General features: G+C 40.0%; 1 protein-coding gene across 1 annotated transcript; it reads left to right on the top strand.

Annotated features, from left to right (window-relative positions):
- Nucleotides 1-6,272: 6,272 nt before the first annotated feature.
- lrrn2 (leucine rich repeat neuronal 2) lies at nt 6,273-15,996 on the top strand. Its single transcript, XM_012874904.3, has 2 exons — nt 6,273-6,614; nt 12,695-15,996. The coding sequence occupies exon 2, from the start codon at nt 13,015-13,017 to the stop codon at nt 15,385-15,387; it is 2,373 nt and encodes a 790-aa protein (XP_012730358.2). The 5' UTR covers nt 6,273-6,614; nt 12,695-13,014; the 3' UTR covers nt 15,388-15,996.
- The last annotated feature ends 295 nt before the right edge of the window (nt 15,997-16,291 follow it).

Here is a 16,291-nt window from a genome sequence, read left to right as displayed (position 1 = left end):
TATGCAAGCTGCTGCCTTTTGAATTAGCTGCAGTTTATGGAGGGTTTTGAAATTGTAAAGTGGAAAGGTGAGTGGACTGTGGACCAGTTTGGCAAATGTGCGAAGGAAGAACTTGCTTGATGCTGCAAATATGAAAGTTAACCAGGTGATGTTATGGATGTGGAAAGTGAAGGAGATTATGCAGAGGGCTGTCCTTGATGGTGCAAAGGCTCTGAAGCTGGAAGGTGGGAGAGATACAGGATACAGGTCAATGGAAATGTTAGATTTGGTTAAAGTGGACTTGTTACAATAAGCAAATGAGGTTACTAAGGTTGCATGACGTCCACGGCCCGGGAATATATGGGCTGACTAGAAAATGTTTTCAGTCAAATTGATTGTTTTTGCTTTAACCCCTGAATAGGATGGGTTTTTCAAAACTGATATTAATAAATGTCTTGTGTCCTTCACATTTGTAAATTAATTGTGTTGTTTGTATTTAAAGAGTATTATTACATTTTCTGCTCAAAGCGGTTAAAGTAAATTAATACCCACTCCTGAGTCCCGACAGTAGATGGCGCAAGTTTAAAAACAAAAGTCTAACCTACTGGATCTAGCTAGCTACCTGAAAGAGCACCTGCTAGCTAACCATTATTAATAAAACTTTGATTCATTAATACAACTTTTGAAATTATCCCCCCCTCTGGTTTTTTTTGCAAATCGCACACTGACTACCACGGTATATCTAATAGTGGCTGGTGACTATATAACACTAGTTTTAAATATTGCCTGTCTATTTGAACTTACTGTCCAATTATTTGGCCATAGTTTGAATGCTGAGCATGTTTGGTACTTGTTTGCGCTAACATCTTAGCAGCTAAAAGGCTAACGGTATTTTAAGTGAACAAAGTTGTTCTCTAGCGTGAACTGACGCCAGTAACACAACCTATTGGTTTTAACATTAACATACAGCATCATTTTATCCTCTTAAAGTTTCTTATTTTGTTCTTTGAACTAAGTTTTGTGAAGTCTGGTCAGGTGAAAATGGGTTTCTAAAAGAACAATGAGTTTCCTTTTGATCTTTTTTCACCTGATGTTTGGTTGAGATATCCTCAGAAGATAACCCAGCAGTTTGTTTTTTTGTGAGTCATGAACTCTGAGCTTTGCTGTAGTTACAGTTTATTATAGTTCTTTTCATTGTTTTGAACAATACTGCAGAGGTGCACAAAATGCAGGAATTTGGAGAATAATTTATGAATAGACCTGTTTTTTTTCAATCATTCTTGGGTTCTTTGTATTTTTGTTACAACTTGGTTTATGTTTTTCGTCTGCAACAGAGTTTAAAGAAAAAACAGCATTTAGCCATAAAACATCCCCCTGTTCTTTTTATCTCCACCACATAAATGAGGAACATGTCTTTAAACCTAAGTCACAGCAGAAGGCTGCTCACATAGAGCCACGTTCTGCTTTTTTTTTTCTTGCTGAAAAAGAGTTATCTCTTTCCACTGTTGCCACATGCTTGATTAGTGAGAGGGATTACGGCATAATAACACAACGCAATCCGCTGGCTTTCCTTTGATTTAAAACATTTTAGCAATTAGCAAAATAGACTGAACTTGCCTGAACTGTTTTATAGGATCAAAATTAGATTGTTCGTGATTGAATTTCAATATGTCAATATGACTGGACTGAATTGTGTGTTTATGTATATTGATTTCATCTGTTTATCTTGTGAAATACACCGGGATGATATTTGTTAATGTGTTGCATTAAACTGAACTGGACTAAAATGAATAGAACCGAGAATCTAAGTTTCATGTTTGAGCCCTTCACAAACCAAACATATAACTCTGATGACCAGGTAACCTTTAAACTGCTGTGAGTCCTAGGCGACATACTGGGAACCTGTAGTCAAGACCACAAACAGAAGCTGATTTTGATCACGCTGTTCTTGTGAACATGTGTGGTGACTTCAATCAAAAAACCTTACAATTATGTTTTAGTTCAGTACCATAATTATATACTAAACATTATTTATAGCCTACAGGGCTTTTATTTTCTATAGCGACTCCCTTGACCGTTTTTTATGGCAAATACATTTGGCACTTTATCCAGCCTTGTCTGTTCTAGTTCCAGGTGTTGTAAATGTTTTACTTTGGCCAGAATGGCAAATGTTTAAGTGAGTACATATTTTCTTGTGAAGCAAATTTTACATCTGCCTCACTTCAACGGCATGATCTTACTCATTCTAAAGAAAATCATATAAAAAACGGGCCTCTGTATCATATCCGAATTATGCCCGAAGGAATCAGGATATTGTGGATTACTAAGTAAAACTTTGAAGATTCCCTCTGATCAACTTAAAATAAATAAAGCATGAATCTAAATTGTTTCAGCTACTTTCTTTTATCAAAATTGTTAAAGGTGTGACTACTTACGGCAAAAATTGCTTAGTAGAAAAAAAACACACAATTACTTCCTGTTATTTCTTAACATTAATTTTTCAAACCCACCGAGTAAAAGAATAGAAAACTTTTTCTGTCCCAGATGGTGACGGAAATGTTTCTTTGACACGGCTCCAGCATCATCCCTGCACTTAAAATACAATAAACACTTCAACAGACATAAGAATTACATTAAAACACATAAAATGGGATTGGTAACAAAAAATAAAGGTTTGGTTTCTCTAAATGTCTGGAGGTCGCTGTATATCTTCAGGGCTTATTTTCCCAGGCCACCATCGACTGAAGAACCGTAGCTATCAGTTACCCGACTTCCTTGCTGCTTTGACGTTAAGGTCAGTTGCATTGCTAAAAATAAGGTGCTTTAAACTGATTAACTTCGTACCCGGCATGATTAATCACACAGCAGTAGCAGCCCTCGCCAGCATCCATTAGTAATACCTGTTTTATGTTGTTGAGTGTCTCAGGAGACAGTTTTTTGTTCCAGCTGCCACCGGAGCAACAAACATTACCTCTCCTGTCAGGCAGGTTTGTTGGCATTTTTATGTAAATAGCCCTCCTTCATTATCAGTGGTTGGTGCTGTTGTTTCACACCTGTCACTCCACAAATGTGTCATTTCAATAATTACCTGCTTTTATGAATGGATTAAAACGTTTTACCTGCTGTAGCACCGACAATGTCAGCATTTGTTAAGATGTATCAGCAGAAATTAGCTTTGGTAATTATACAGTGACCTGCAAAAGCTCAACATTTTCTTTATCTTTTAACTATGTAAAAACCACAGAACCCGTGGATATATTTTTGTTTCGATTTTATCAGAATGACTGACTCAATGCAATGCATATTTGTGAAGTTTAATAAAAATGATAGATGATTAGTGGATACATCTAGGTGGATATTTTTGCTCATTCTTCTTTTCAAAAAACCAAAACCAGTCGGATCTCTCTTTGGGCTGAGAGTATCCATGAGAGGTTCTTAATTAGACTGAGGTCTGGACCATTCGGTCACAATGATGTCCTTTAATCTGACACAATCCATTGTGGCCCCAGCTGTATGTTGGAGGATGCTGCTCCGCTGGAAGGTGAATCTCTGATCCCATTTCAAGTCTTTTGCACCCTCAAACCAGTTGTTTTTCTGTTGTCCCATGGACTGTCCTGCATTAAGCTCCATCCATCTTCCCGTCAACTCTCACCAGCTTCTTGGTCCCTGCTGAGCAACTTAGTCTGCACAGCATGATGCTGCTAACATGCTTCGGTTTTGGGATGGTGTGTGCAGGCTTTAAGGAGCATTTGCAAGTATGCCAAAAAAGTAAAAGCTTTACTTACCCGACCATTGTAAGTTTTCCTACATGTTTACAGCAGAAAGCTGCGGAGGGAACTCTTTTTTTTTTTTGGCTTTTTTAAAAAAAATCTTGTCAGTCTCCCATAGAGGTCATGTGTGAGAAGTGCATCATTAATAGTGGTCCTGTTAGCAGATTTCCCCACCTGAGCTGTGGATCTCTGCAGCTCCTCCAGAGTTACCACTCACTTATAGGCTGGTTTCTCTGGTTAATGCTCTCCTTAATGCTCCCCTGTCAGTCCAGGTGGTCGACCATTTATTAGTAATTCTGGCCTATACTGTTTCTATATATTTAGATAATAGAGACTTTTTTAGTTTGTCATTTGGCTGCAGATAGTGTTAGTCTTCTTCTAGATTAATCATGTTCGACAGACCATGATTTTTTCCCCCTTTTTGCAACACCTCTTGTGTTTTCAGAATATTTATATTTGTTTATCGGCTGCTTCACCTTTAGACTGTAATATCTAGACAAACTAAGTTGAAAATATCAGGGGGACAGACTTGCGATTATGTCTTGCAGCAGTTGTGTCAAAAAATGACAGTATCAGTTTTCTTCCATATTATACAGTAACTGTTATGTTCACTAGAGGTTTTCATCACCTCAGGTGAGCAAATGTAATATTTGAAACAAATCACTGTGCCGTTTTTCTTGTAAAGGCGTATAATGAGATTCGTTTTTCATCTAGCACGAGCTTTTGTCTCTTTAAAGAACAGAGTACTGATTCACAACAGATATGAAAAACAATTCAAATTTTAGGAAGCGTTTACGCTTCCTCACTCATCACCAATTTTCTACTTTAATCTTATTTAGGCCTTCACATCACCTTCACTGTCAGCACCTAAGTGCACTCTGCTGTTGTAACTGCAGCTGTAATGTACAAGAGAAACACGTCATTTTAAGTTCCTCCTGCTCAGATTTCAGAGTGTTTACTGCCTTTCTGTGGTGGACATTTTAACTTTCACAGGTGTCCGTGCCCTATGCTGCATGCAAACTGTTCATCATGTCTGAGCTGGATTGCAGAGACCTGGTGGACCTTACAAAGTAAAAGGTTCCCTCCGCTGCTGTCTTGATCTGCAACATAAAGCCAAAGTAATGACATGAGTCATTCTATGCAGAATTATGGCACTGCTGCTGATGTATAAACCTGCTGCAGTAAGAGCCTCTCAGTGTTTGCAGTCATTTTACGTTACTGTCATACATAAATTACCACCAGGAGCCGTAGCTGTTAGTATTGCATACAGAACCTGAGAGCTTCTTTGGGTGTGAATTCAGGAAAGACAGAGAGTGGAGACATGTGAAGAATTTTATTAACCACCAGGAAACTGGGGAAGTCAGTCTGCTATCCCTACATAGACCTTCAGAGTATCCTCTCAACCAAAGGTTGGTGCACATGAGAGCTGCATTAATGTAGGGTAAAACTTAATATTTCTCACTAAAACTTTAATGGACACATCTGCACAAGTTGATATTAAGACAAACATAGATTTAGAGATTTCTTTTTATTTTGTACCAACTCTATGATTTTACAATTTAAGCAGGAAAACCAGTTGGACACGTGTCCATACGGTCAATATTTAATAACATTAAAAAGTTAGTTAATTTTGGCTAATCAGTTCAAAAAGCTAAACCAATGCATTATACATATTCATGATAAACATAATGATAAATTTAAGCGTTAACTTCAGGTGGTTTTGATAACTATGGCTTACAGCTAATTAAAACCCAAAATTCAGTTTCACAGACAGCTTGGAGATTAGATCATATCAATAATCAGGAGTGGATTAACACAAAGAAAGCTTCAGCTAATGTCCTTGGCTTGTATATGTATGGCTCTTGAAATTCTGACTCTGGCCACAATTAACCCTGGATGAATCTCTCCCAAATTCTTGGATTGGCTTTGCCTCACGCCTATGTGGCTGCACTTATCCCTCTTGCTTGTGCACCATTTTCAATCACATGTTTTCCTTCCACCTAACTTTCCATTAATATGCCATAACATGGTCAAAGACTATATAAGACATTCTTTCATTGTCCCACAATAACAACTCAGTATCAAATTATTGTCGGGTTTGCATAATATTTTAATCTCTAGTAAAATCTAGATTTTGAGTTTTCAACAGTTGAAAAGTATAATGATCACAATTGGGAGAAGGAAGTGCACTCTCAGTATTGAACCATTGTGTATGTTTCAGTAATTCATCTGTATCACTGAAAACAATTTTTGGATTATATTGCAATTCATTGGGATTTACATGTACTGTATGTTATAATTAAACTGGTATTTATCTCCTGGTTTCCTCTATGTCTATACTGTATGCATGATCCAGCATTGCGGCTTGGTGTTCAGTGTGCATTCAGGATGCTATTGAGAGCCCAAGCAAACCTTTCATCCGGCAGAAAAAAAAAAAAAAACAAAAAAAACATGGCATGTTGTTATCAAAACAAGAGGTTTTCTATTGGCTTGTGAAATTGGAAAATAGAAAGAGGCTGAGAGTCAGGCAGGCAGTAAGAGAGAAAGAGAGAGAGAGAAGGAGAGATGAGAAGCGCTGCTGCAGAACACACCTCATCTCCTCTTTAGCTGGAGGGATAGACGGAGAAAGAGATTCAGTCTGTGCCAATTTTCTTCTCTGCTCCAGAGACGGAGAGCGGGAGCCAGGGAAGTGATATTTCAGAAATCTTATCAGATAAACAAACATCAGACAGTGACAGAGAGAGAGGGGAGAGGCAGAAGAGAAGAGGTGCCATTGGTATATGAAGCATCCAAAAAAGACAAGACCGAGAACAAATGGAGAAAGAAGAAGCGACAGAGAGAGATTTAGTCACTGCTTGTGTTGCGGTAAGAGGCTGGAAATCTGTTTTTTTTTTTTTTAGCTTGGAGGACATCCTAGCACGCGCAGAGGCATGCACACATGCAGCACCGAATGCATGCGCAGCCACTTAAAGCAGATGACAGCAGGTGTGTGTGTGCGAAACAAATGGAGAGGCTTGTAGGAAAATAAATGTTTGTGTCAGAGGGTGTGTGTGTACATGCTGGGGCAAATTCAGCTCCACAGCAATGTGTGTGTGTGTGTTTTTCTTCTTCTCTTTTCTTTCAATCTGCATCCCGCTCCTTTATCTTTGTCATACCATCCCTCTTTCCTGCTCTTCTTTCTGCCCTGTTGCTCAGACTCTCTGTGCTCGAGCTGCACAGCCCACATAAACCAAATGCTCAAGGAACATTTCATACATGCAGCTCCGCTTTACACCATTTTCTCTCCGCTTGCCTCCGACTTTATCCTGAATTGCACAGAGAAAAGAACCCGAGGAGAACATATGTTAGTACTGATCCTAATAGTTATCATGTACTTTCAGCCCACTAGGTTTCTGTTAGTGCTCGGAGATTACAACAGATTATCATCAAATTATCCCACTACTAAACTTAATGTAGAGCTGAGTGGGAAAAGATGGAAACCAAATTATGTCTTTAGGGGTTACAGTTTCTGTGTAACATGTAAAATAAACACATTATTTTAACTGTTCTTTGAGGCATTTGTTCATAAGTTCTCTTTGCTCATTTAGTTTGACATCATCTTTGTCAATCACACAGATATTCTTCCTAAATTGGTACCTAAGGGGAAGCCTTTGTGAGCAGGCATGTTACAAGAAACAATCTACATTGGGACGTATGAGTGAGGAATGTTTAAAACAAGCTTGAAATAAACTTGAAAAACCCAAAACAAGTGAAAAAAGAAAAAATATTATTTTAATCTAATGGTTATAATAAGGATTATGATAGCTGTTACTATTATTATTGTTATTACCAGGTAACAACTGCTTGGCCACAGGTCTTGAGCATAAAAACTTTGGTCTTCATCCACGGGGAGCCAACCCCCGTGGATGAATGAGATGGCAGAGACCTTACAGGCCAATGAGGTTTTCTAGTACCGCAAAAGCTACACAACCATATGAAAGTAATATAGCTCCTCAATTTTTATAAGCGACGACTCCAGAAAATGTGTTTGCTTTATAAACTAAATTAAATAAAGTGAATAAATTACTAAATTGTATTTTTATTTTCTCTTTTGGGAAACAGAAAATAAAAATCGATTTTTTGTAAAAAGATTTTGTGTTGTTTTTTTCAAAATTCATATTTATAGGGAATAAAGGGGTAAACGCAAAGTTTACGACATAACGATAAAAAACAACAACAACAAAACAAACAAAAAAACACCAATAGCGTGATTTTGATGTGAAAAATGCTTATGCAAACACTGCATGACAAGACTTAGGAAAACTGCTAAATCTAGTTTTAATTTACCTTATATTCTGGGCCAAAGTTATCAGGAGCCGCTGGGGAGGGCCCGCTGAGCCACATGCGGCCCAGCTGAGTCACATGCGGCCCCGGGGCCAAAAGGCTGGAGACCCCTGAGCGAAGGAGCATATTGATCCACAAAGTTGCTCTAAAAAGCCAGACTGCAGGGAAGGAACATCCGTGGCACCATAAGTGGGGAGCTGGGTGGGGTAAAGGCCACCCCTGTGAGTCTCATATCATCAGAGCAACATGCAGAACCTCAGCAAAATTCCTCAAAATGTGCTTTGGTTCTGGTTTTGGTATGCTACTCCGAGATCATAATTAGCTCCCATCTGAGCACCCATTAGAAAAACCTTATGGAGATGCCCCCGATTCACACTTAATCACACTTTCAATTAAGATAGATCTTTAAAGATACATTCACCAAATGACCATTAGAGCTTTCTTTTCTTACTCCTTTTTATAGTTCTTTAAACGGGCCAAGTCATGTTGAGGACAGTCTCTGAGTTTTTCTACAGCTGAATGTTAAGTCTCAACAGAAATTTGACTCAGAGGAGTCTGCTGAGCACTGACGGCCCCTTAGAGCAGAAATATGCTGCATTTATCCAAATCGTAAAATATTTCACTGTTTTATGAAGGTAGCAGCTGAGTCATACACATCTGCTTTAGTCTACTTTTATGAACAATTTAAACGACAAGGCAACACTTTACTGGCACTTATCAGCACATGATTTTGCTTTTCTGAAAAGCCCGTAAACGCTATGAGCTTTCCAGGACCAGCGATAAAAGCAGAGGGGATCAAAATTAAATGACAAATCCATTATTGAGCAGGTTGCATGTAGAAAGATGAATGAGCTGAGATTAAAGTGAGTGGATGATGGAGGGGTATGATGAGTCTCAGGAGGATGAAATTGCTCCTTTTTACTGTTAGAGCTCACACTATAAACTGGCTAACACACAGCAGTCACAATAGCTCCAGCTTTTTTCTGCCTAAATTATATCATTTTCTAAACATACATCATCATTAAAGATTACCTTTAAATTATTTTCTACTTTGACAGAAACATTCTCCCCTTTTCTCAACCACCAGCAAACAGTTTGGTGGTTGAGACAAAGCTTTGAAAAAAATACATTTCCACCAATCAGGAACATAAACTGCACAAATGGAGCGAGCAGTCGTTACATTTTACTGTATAATTTACATTACATATTTACATCTATGTGATTATTTTCTATAGAAGAGGTTCAGTGATGTTCAGAGGGGATATATTGTATGGTTATAACCATCTGTATTGTTTTCAAGTAGTTGAAAAGGAACACGTTTAAACATTAAACTGAGTCTGACTACTGTAATCTACCTGAGGTTCTGTCTTTGGGATTTTATATCACAGGTATCACAGTGTTTTTATCAAAATCAATCCAATCACAACATTTTGTAAGGCCTATGCTACACCAGCAAGTGGCGATGACAGATATATTTACTGAATTAAACTTAAACCCCCATGTGAGCCAGTTAAACCAAAATCACCCCAAGTGCCCTCTTGCTGGTAAATGGTGTTTATTGTAACATAACCTGATATTAGAAAATTACATTTGATCCTCAGTTGTCAAAGCAGGTGGAAACATCAGCCTGGTCACGAACTGATACAAGATCTGTAAAAAAAAAAAGAAAAAAAGAAGTCCAATGGAAGACAACTCCTTTTCAGAGCTTGAAAAGCTGAATATGAAAAGATCGTCAAAACAGCAATATAATAAAATGGTGAAGTGGCAGGATAACCAGCACCCTGCCATACTGCATTCAGAAATATTGCACTCAAAAACAAAAGCACAGAGGTCTCATTACTTGCATGTGTAAGTGCTGCATGTGTACTTGAAGCTGTACACAATGCGTTGTTTTTGTTCAGGGTCAGATATTAGCAGTCAAAAGCAGCAATGTACCTGCAGTTCAAAGCCTTTGCTAAAGAACTGCTCTGCTGCCTAGCCTCTGTCTCAAAGCACACCGCATTCGTGCATAGTATGGCAGAAATCAATAGAAATAGTAATTGACTACAATTTTAAAAACTACAGATAGCACAGTACTGTTATGGCTGCTGGCTCTTCTTACCACAGCTAGGCTCGGGTATAATTCAAAGTTACTGAGCAACAATTGAACCTCTTCGTCTGTCCACAAGAAAACGCTATTCTCTGCCATCTCAAATAATTATTAGCTGCGGCAGCTTTTAGGCAGTACGCATGCGCAACATATGCACAGAACATGGCACCACTAGTGGCACAGCGTGGGAATTACACAGTTTTCTAGTTTCTACTGTTGCATTGAGATTGCACTAAAAGTGCTCTATAAATAAACTTGCCTAACAGAAAAGCAGCAAAAGTCCTATTTTCAATGGATAGTTGTTGTGTAAACAGGGCATTGGATATTTACTGTAGCATAGCTGTGGTTTATATTATAACTATAATGTTATAACTGTGTCTTAAACATTTTGGTATAGAAGCTTGAAAGTTAGACAATTTTAACAACGTCTCCTCCTAAAATGACCTGGATGTCATATCCATTGAATAAACAGAATAAATTCTCAACAAGTTAAGGTAAACTAATGATCCTTTATTTGTCGATGACTCTGTGAACAGCTTTCGTATCACAGAAGGTTTTCATCTAGTTTGACATGGAAAGGACACCTGAACAACTTCATCACCAAGCCCAAGGGCGAGTAACTTTAGTTTTAGGTCCTCACAAAACAATGACAGGATCTTCCTGTTCTCACTTCCTCAGATTTCATGAATAATATCCAGACGGCTTTTGCATAAATCTACATACTGACATAATGTCCTCAGAGTGTACAACAGCTGAGGCAAGAACATTCAATTCTGCAGGGCTCTTACGTTATTGAAAAGGTATGAGGTTTTTCATATCTCTTGATACAAATAGTTATTTGTCTTATTCCAGTTCTGTGTGCAATTTGGAACAACAGCAGCATACGTTTAATTTAACCAGAAACAACAAAAGCAAACCTTTGTGACATGTACGTATAAAAGTGACTAAAGACTAAAATGTTTTGCTTCTAATGAAACAGCGCTGTCAAGATCATGTCATATTTTGCTTTGGTTCCTCCTATTAAAATGTGATGTTGAGATAAGGTTGAGAAGGGCACATTAATAATTTTTTTAACTAAGTGAGTCAATTACTGGGCTGCTATTGATTGCTGCCAAACATCAATGATCTGTTAGAATGATAATTCTGTCATATGAATACTAAGTTGCTCCTGATATGAAAGCCTGCCAAAAGCTGATGTAACGCTGGTGTGTGTGTGTGTGTGTGTGTGTGTGTGTGTGTGTGTGTGTGTGTCTTCGTTTCAGCAGCAGCAACTCGCACTGCTGTCCCGATTAAAATTCTAACTACAGAAGACTAATGATACAAAAGATCCTTGGGGTCTAATTTTAATGGTTCATAATGAATAACATTTTGTGAGAGGCTACACTCAGACTGAAACTATACTAAAGTACATGTTGCATGATTTCATCACTCCTACTTGAGAATAACACCAAAGATCATTTGTTCTGTCCTTACTCCAGTACCATTTTCTTAAATTACAGTCAAGTAGCTTTTACAATGGCCCCCATTTATGTGCTACTATTCTACCTCTGTCTAAATTGACTTTGAAGACTAAATCTCTTTGTGTTTCAGACTTTTTTCTTTTCCAACTGATTTTTTTTCTAATATTGGTCAAGGTGGTAGAGAATATGTATATTTATGGGTTTGCAGCTTCAAAAACCCCTTTTTAAACTGTGTAGGAGATAAACTGCAAAGTTGTTTTAGCAAAATGTTATAGCTTCCAAATGTCATTTGAAAGCTTTGCAGATAATGTGGTATGATGTTAAAATGTAAATTACCTTATGAATTAGTGGTGTACATAAGTATTTGCCCCCTTACAGGTTTGATGTTGTTTTTTTGTGTTTGTTTAATTGTTTCAGGTTAATATCAAACAAAAGGTAATCTAAGCAAATACAAAACTGGAGTTTTTAAATGTTGATTTGATAATTTATTAGAGGGAAAGGTATCTAAAATGTGCCAGTGAGTTTAGCATCTCTGTAAAGGTGTTTTTGGCCCACTCTTCCTTCCAGAATTGTTTCAACTCAGCCACATTGAATTTTTATAAGCAAAAATGGCCTTTCAGGTCACACCACATCTTCTCAGTCACATTGTTCTCAAGTCCTGACTTTGGCCAGTCCACTGCAAGCCATTAGTTTTTGCATTGCTGTGCTGCTGATGGCATCAATTCTGCTCTCTAGTAGTAACCAGAATTGATGGTTCTGTCAATTACAGCTAATTGTGTGGGTCCAAAAGCAGCAAAGCAGCCCCAGACCAACATACCGACTTCCCAGTTAAAGTCCTAAATCAGATGAAGAAAGTGGCATTGTAACCCTTTGCAGATTGTCAGATGTCAATGACTTCTTATATGTTTTAAGTTTCTTTAGATCAGGGCATGATGTAGGTTCTTTTTTAATTATTTCCTTGAGTCTACTGGTGGGGCAATTTGTTTGATGATTTGAAGTGAGCAAATGCTCAGAACAGTACTTTCAAATAGGACTATCTGAATCTTTTTGTTATCTTGTGTTTCTGAAAACAGTGACCCAAGGAATGAGTCGTCCACCTGCAGCCAGGACTTGAGACCGACGTTCTGAAAACGAACACCATCATCAGCCGACAGCCACTGCCACTGCAAAGTCACACGTTGTACAGAAGAGCTATTTAAATTATTACATCCACATTACCATTTCTCATATTTCTCCAAAACAAATACCTCTTAACGTTATGCTATGAGTGGTGAAACCCTATCCTCTTCTCTACGGTTACCGTTTGCTCACACGTCTCCAGTCCAAATGATTCATCCCTCATCTCCATAACAAAGTCTTCCTCCCCTTGTCTGAATCACCTCCTGAGAGGATTATGAGGCCAGCTTTAGCTCTCCTCCAGTCACATTGTCTCTTGTATGTGTTTAGCGGTATGTGCGTGCCCATTGTTGTGGGCTCCCTGCCACCTGCACTGCCGTGGTATGTTCCGTGCCCAGTGAGATGTGTGTGTCAGATCAAGCCGTGGTTCTCCCTTGATTCTGTCTACCATGAAGCTCCCACAGTGGACTGTAACAATCTCTTGCTGACGAAGCTCCCCTTGCCCATCCCGCTGAACACCCATACTCTTCGCCTGCAGAGTAACCTGCTGTCAGCCCTGGACACTGCAGTACTACATGGGCTGCCCAATCTCACTGACTTGGACCTTTCGCAGAACCGCTTTAGTCATGTTAGAATGATAACCCAGAGCTCCTCCCTGCCTTCTCTGTTGTCCATACACCTCGAGGAAAACCATCTCAGTCACCTTCCAGAAGCCTCTTTCTCGTCACTGTCAGCTTTGCAAGAGCTCTTTCTCAGCCACAACAACCTCCATTTGGTTGCACCCGGCGCATTCAAAGGCCTTGATTCCCTTCGCCGTCTTCACATCAACAACAACAGGCTCACAACGATTGACCCTCGGTGGTTCAGGGCTTTGCCTCAGCTGGAAGTTCTCATGCTGGGGGGCAACCCTGTGGAGGCTCTGCCGGAGAGGGGCTTTGTGGCCCTAACATCCCTACGAAGCCTTGTACTTGGTGGTATGGGTCTCAGAGCTTTGGCTGAAAAAGCACTTGAAGGGCTTGAAGAACTGGAAAGCCTTTCCTTCTACGACAACCATCTTACTAAGGTACCAAGACAAGCTCTGAAAAGAGTGCCAGGACTCAAGTTCCTCGATCTGAACAAGAACCGCATCAAACTGATTGAGACTGGGGACTTTAAAGACATGGTGAACCTAAAAGAGCTCGGTCTGAACAACATGGAGGAGCTTGTGTCTATAGATAAAGCCTCTATGGAGAACCTGCCAGAGCTTACCAAACTTGAGATCACCAACAACCCACGTTTGTCCTATATTCATCCTCATGCTTTTGTCAGGCTGAGCCGACTGGAGAGTCTGATGCTGAACTCTAATTCTCTAAGTGCTCTGCACCAGGATATCATGCTCTCCCTGCCAAGCCTTCAGGAGGTCAGCCTACACTCAAACCCACTGCGATGTGACTGCCTGTTCCACTGGGCCGCCAGGGACACTTCTCATCCTCGCATTGAAAGGGTCACACAAAAGAAGACCCAAGCAGCCAGGGTGGTGCGCTTCATTCAACCCGAGGCGACCTTGTGCTCTGCACCTCCCGAACTGAGAGCTCGCAGGGTAAGAGAGGTCTCCTCTGGAGAGATGTCTGCATCCTGCCTCCCAACTATTCCTGCCAGTTCCCTTCCATCTTATGTTGGGGTTCAAGAGGGCGGGAAACTGGTTTTGCACTGCCGAGCACTTGCGGAGCCATATCCTGAACTGTACTGGGTGACCCCCTCTGGCCTGAGACTTGGACCTTCAGCAAACAGTACACCAGAAAGTTTTTCAGCTTCTGCAATCTGTAGAAACACAACTTCTGATGGCTTTAACCACACATCTGCCCTCAGTTTTCAGCACCCACAAGCCCAAAATGATACCCTTTGCCAGGTCTTCAAACACTACCAGCTCCTGCCTGAGGGAACTCTAGAGATCAGCAGGATTACCCCCAGAGAGGCAGGATTGTATACTTGTGTGGCTGAGAATGCATTAGGAGCAGATACACGCAGTGTAACGGTAGGAGTGCACAACAGAGGGAAAAACAGAAAGAGGGGGGTAGTGACTAAACCGAAGAAATTTCAAGCCGTCAGAGTAGATGCAAGGTTGGAGTTGAACAAGGTTGGAGAACACTATGCTATCTTGTCCTGGCAGAGCAGACAAAACCTCCCCTCCACTCGCTTATCCTGGCAGGCCGTGCACTCCAACTCCCACACGCCGACGTACACCACACGCGTTCTTGCCGGCACGCAGAGCTTCAACCTGACTCACCTGCAGGCAGAGACATTTTACAGAGTGTGTCTGTATCTGGGAGTCAGTGAGGACGGGAAGCATGCCAACCAGGGGATGGGGGAGAGCAAAAAGCCTCAGTGTGTGTCGTTCAGGACCAAGGACGTGCCAGAGCCTCAGCCTGGTCTGCAGCTCAACCCAGAGCTGACCTCCATTGTGGTCACACTACTGCTTCTTGCTTATATTCTGCTGCTAGCGGTGCAGGGCTGGGACACCCAACCTGGTGAGGAAGCAGGGAAGCACCACAATGCCCTCTGTGTGGATATTAAGAGTCCAAAAACTGTTATCATCGCTCAGAAGACGAAAAAGGGCAATGAAGATGAAACAGATACAAAAGAGAAGCTGGCATCGTATTATATCATTTGAGATATTTATACCCATTCCAATGCAGACAAGATAAACTGGCACACATCCATAACATGGAACATGAAATATACACTCTAGCACTCAGACAAGTGAAGGAATCAGAGATTGTGATGCGACAAGAGATTTGTATTTATTTTATATAAGCATAAAGTATATATTTACTTTGTTTCTGTGTTGAGATGTGTTGTAAAGATTGCTTATCTCCCCTTGCCAGGGAAATAAAACTGGACAATCATACTCCTGCTGAACGCAGGTGAAACAACTGAGCCTGAGCTGCCTATGACCACTGGACTGAGACTAAAGAGAGCTTCATACATTTCAGGAAAGGATATTTACAGAAGAGAGCAGCTCAGACCTCCGGGGTTTTGTCCTGTTTATTGTAAACATGTTTCCACGGACTAGAGCATACTTTCTCAAAGCTGATAAATCTGCACCACGACGGGCGCTGAATGAACTTTCTGCTTGTTTGGACAGTTTAAGTCAAAGAGATTGATGTACGCGGCGCTTTTGCTTTGCTCTTGGACGGCGACGTCCATCTTGCATATGGTGAGCTCATCCCTGGTACAACATCCCACACTCTGTTTTAAAATAAAAGTGATTTAAAAGTGACTATTTTGTGCTTTACAAATTACATCTTTTGCATCTAGTTATATATCTTTTGTATTTTCTTTGTATAAAAATTTGTTTTGATGCATAGAAAATCCTTTTTTGAAAGGGCGTTGTATTTGTAAAATGGTGTTTAAGAATTGAGTTAAATAATTTCCACAAGGCTTAGTTTCTCCACCAAACCAATAAGAATACTAATGGCCTAAGACATTTGATGCCTCCTTAGTAACAAAGGACACAGTATGTCCCCTGCTGGAGGAGGAATGTAACTGAGAGGCAACTGAGAAGCCAAATTTCC

Source organism: Fundulus heteroclitus, chromosome 20, assembly GCF_011125445.2.
Source record: "Fundulus heteroclitus isolate FHET01 chromosome 20, MU-UCD_Fhet_4.1, whole genome shotgun sequence".
Taxonomy (NCBI): domain Eukaryota; kingdom Metazoa; phylum Chordata; class Actinopteri; order Cyprinodontiformes; family Fundulidae; genus Fundulus; species Fundulus heteroclitus.
The sequence above is the reverse complement of the archived record's forward strand: the minus strand, read 5'-3'. Positions and strand labels throughout refer to the sequence as shown.

What these genes read in the sequence shown, in the direction of transcription:
- lrrn2 (XM_012874904.3), top strand. Translation starts at nt 13,015, where the DNA reads ATGAGGCCAGCTTTAGCTCTCCTCCAGTCACATTGTCTCTTGTATGTG.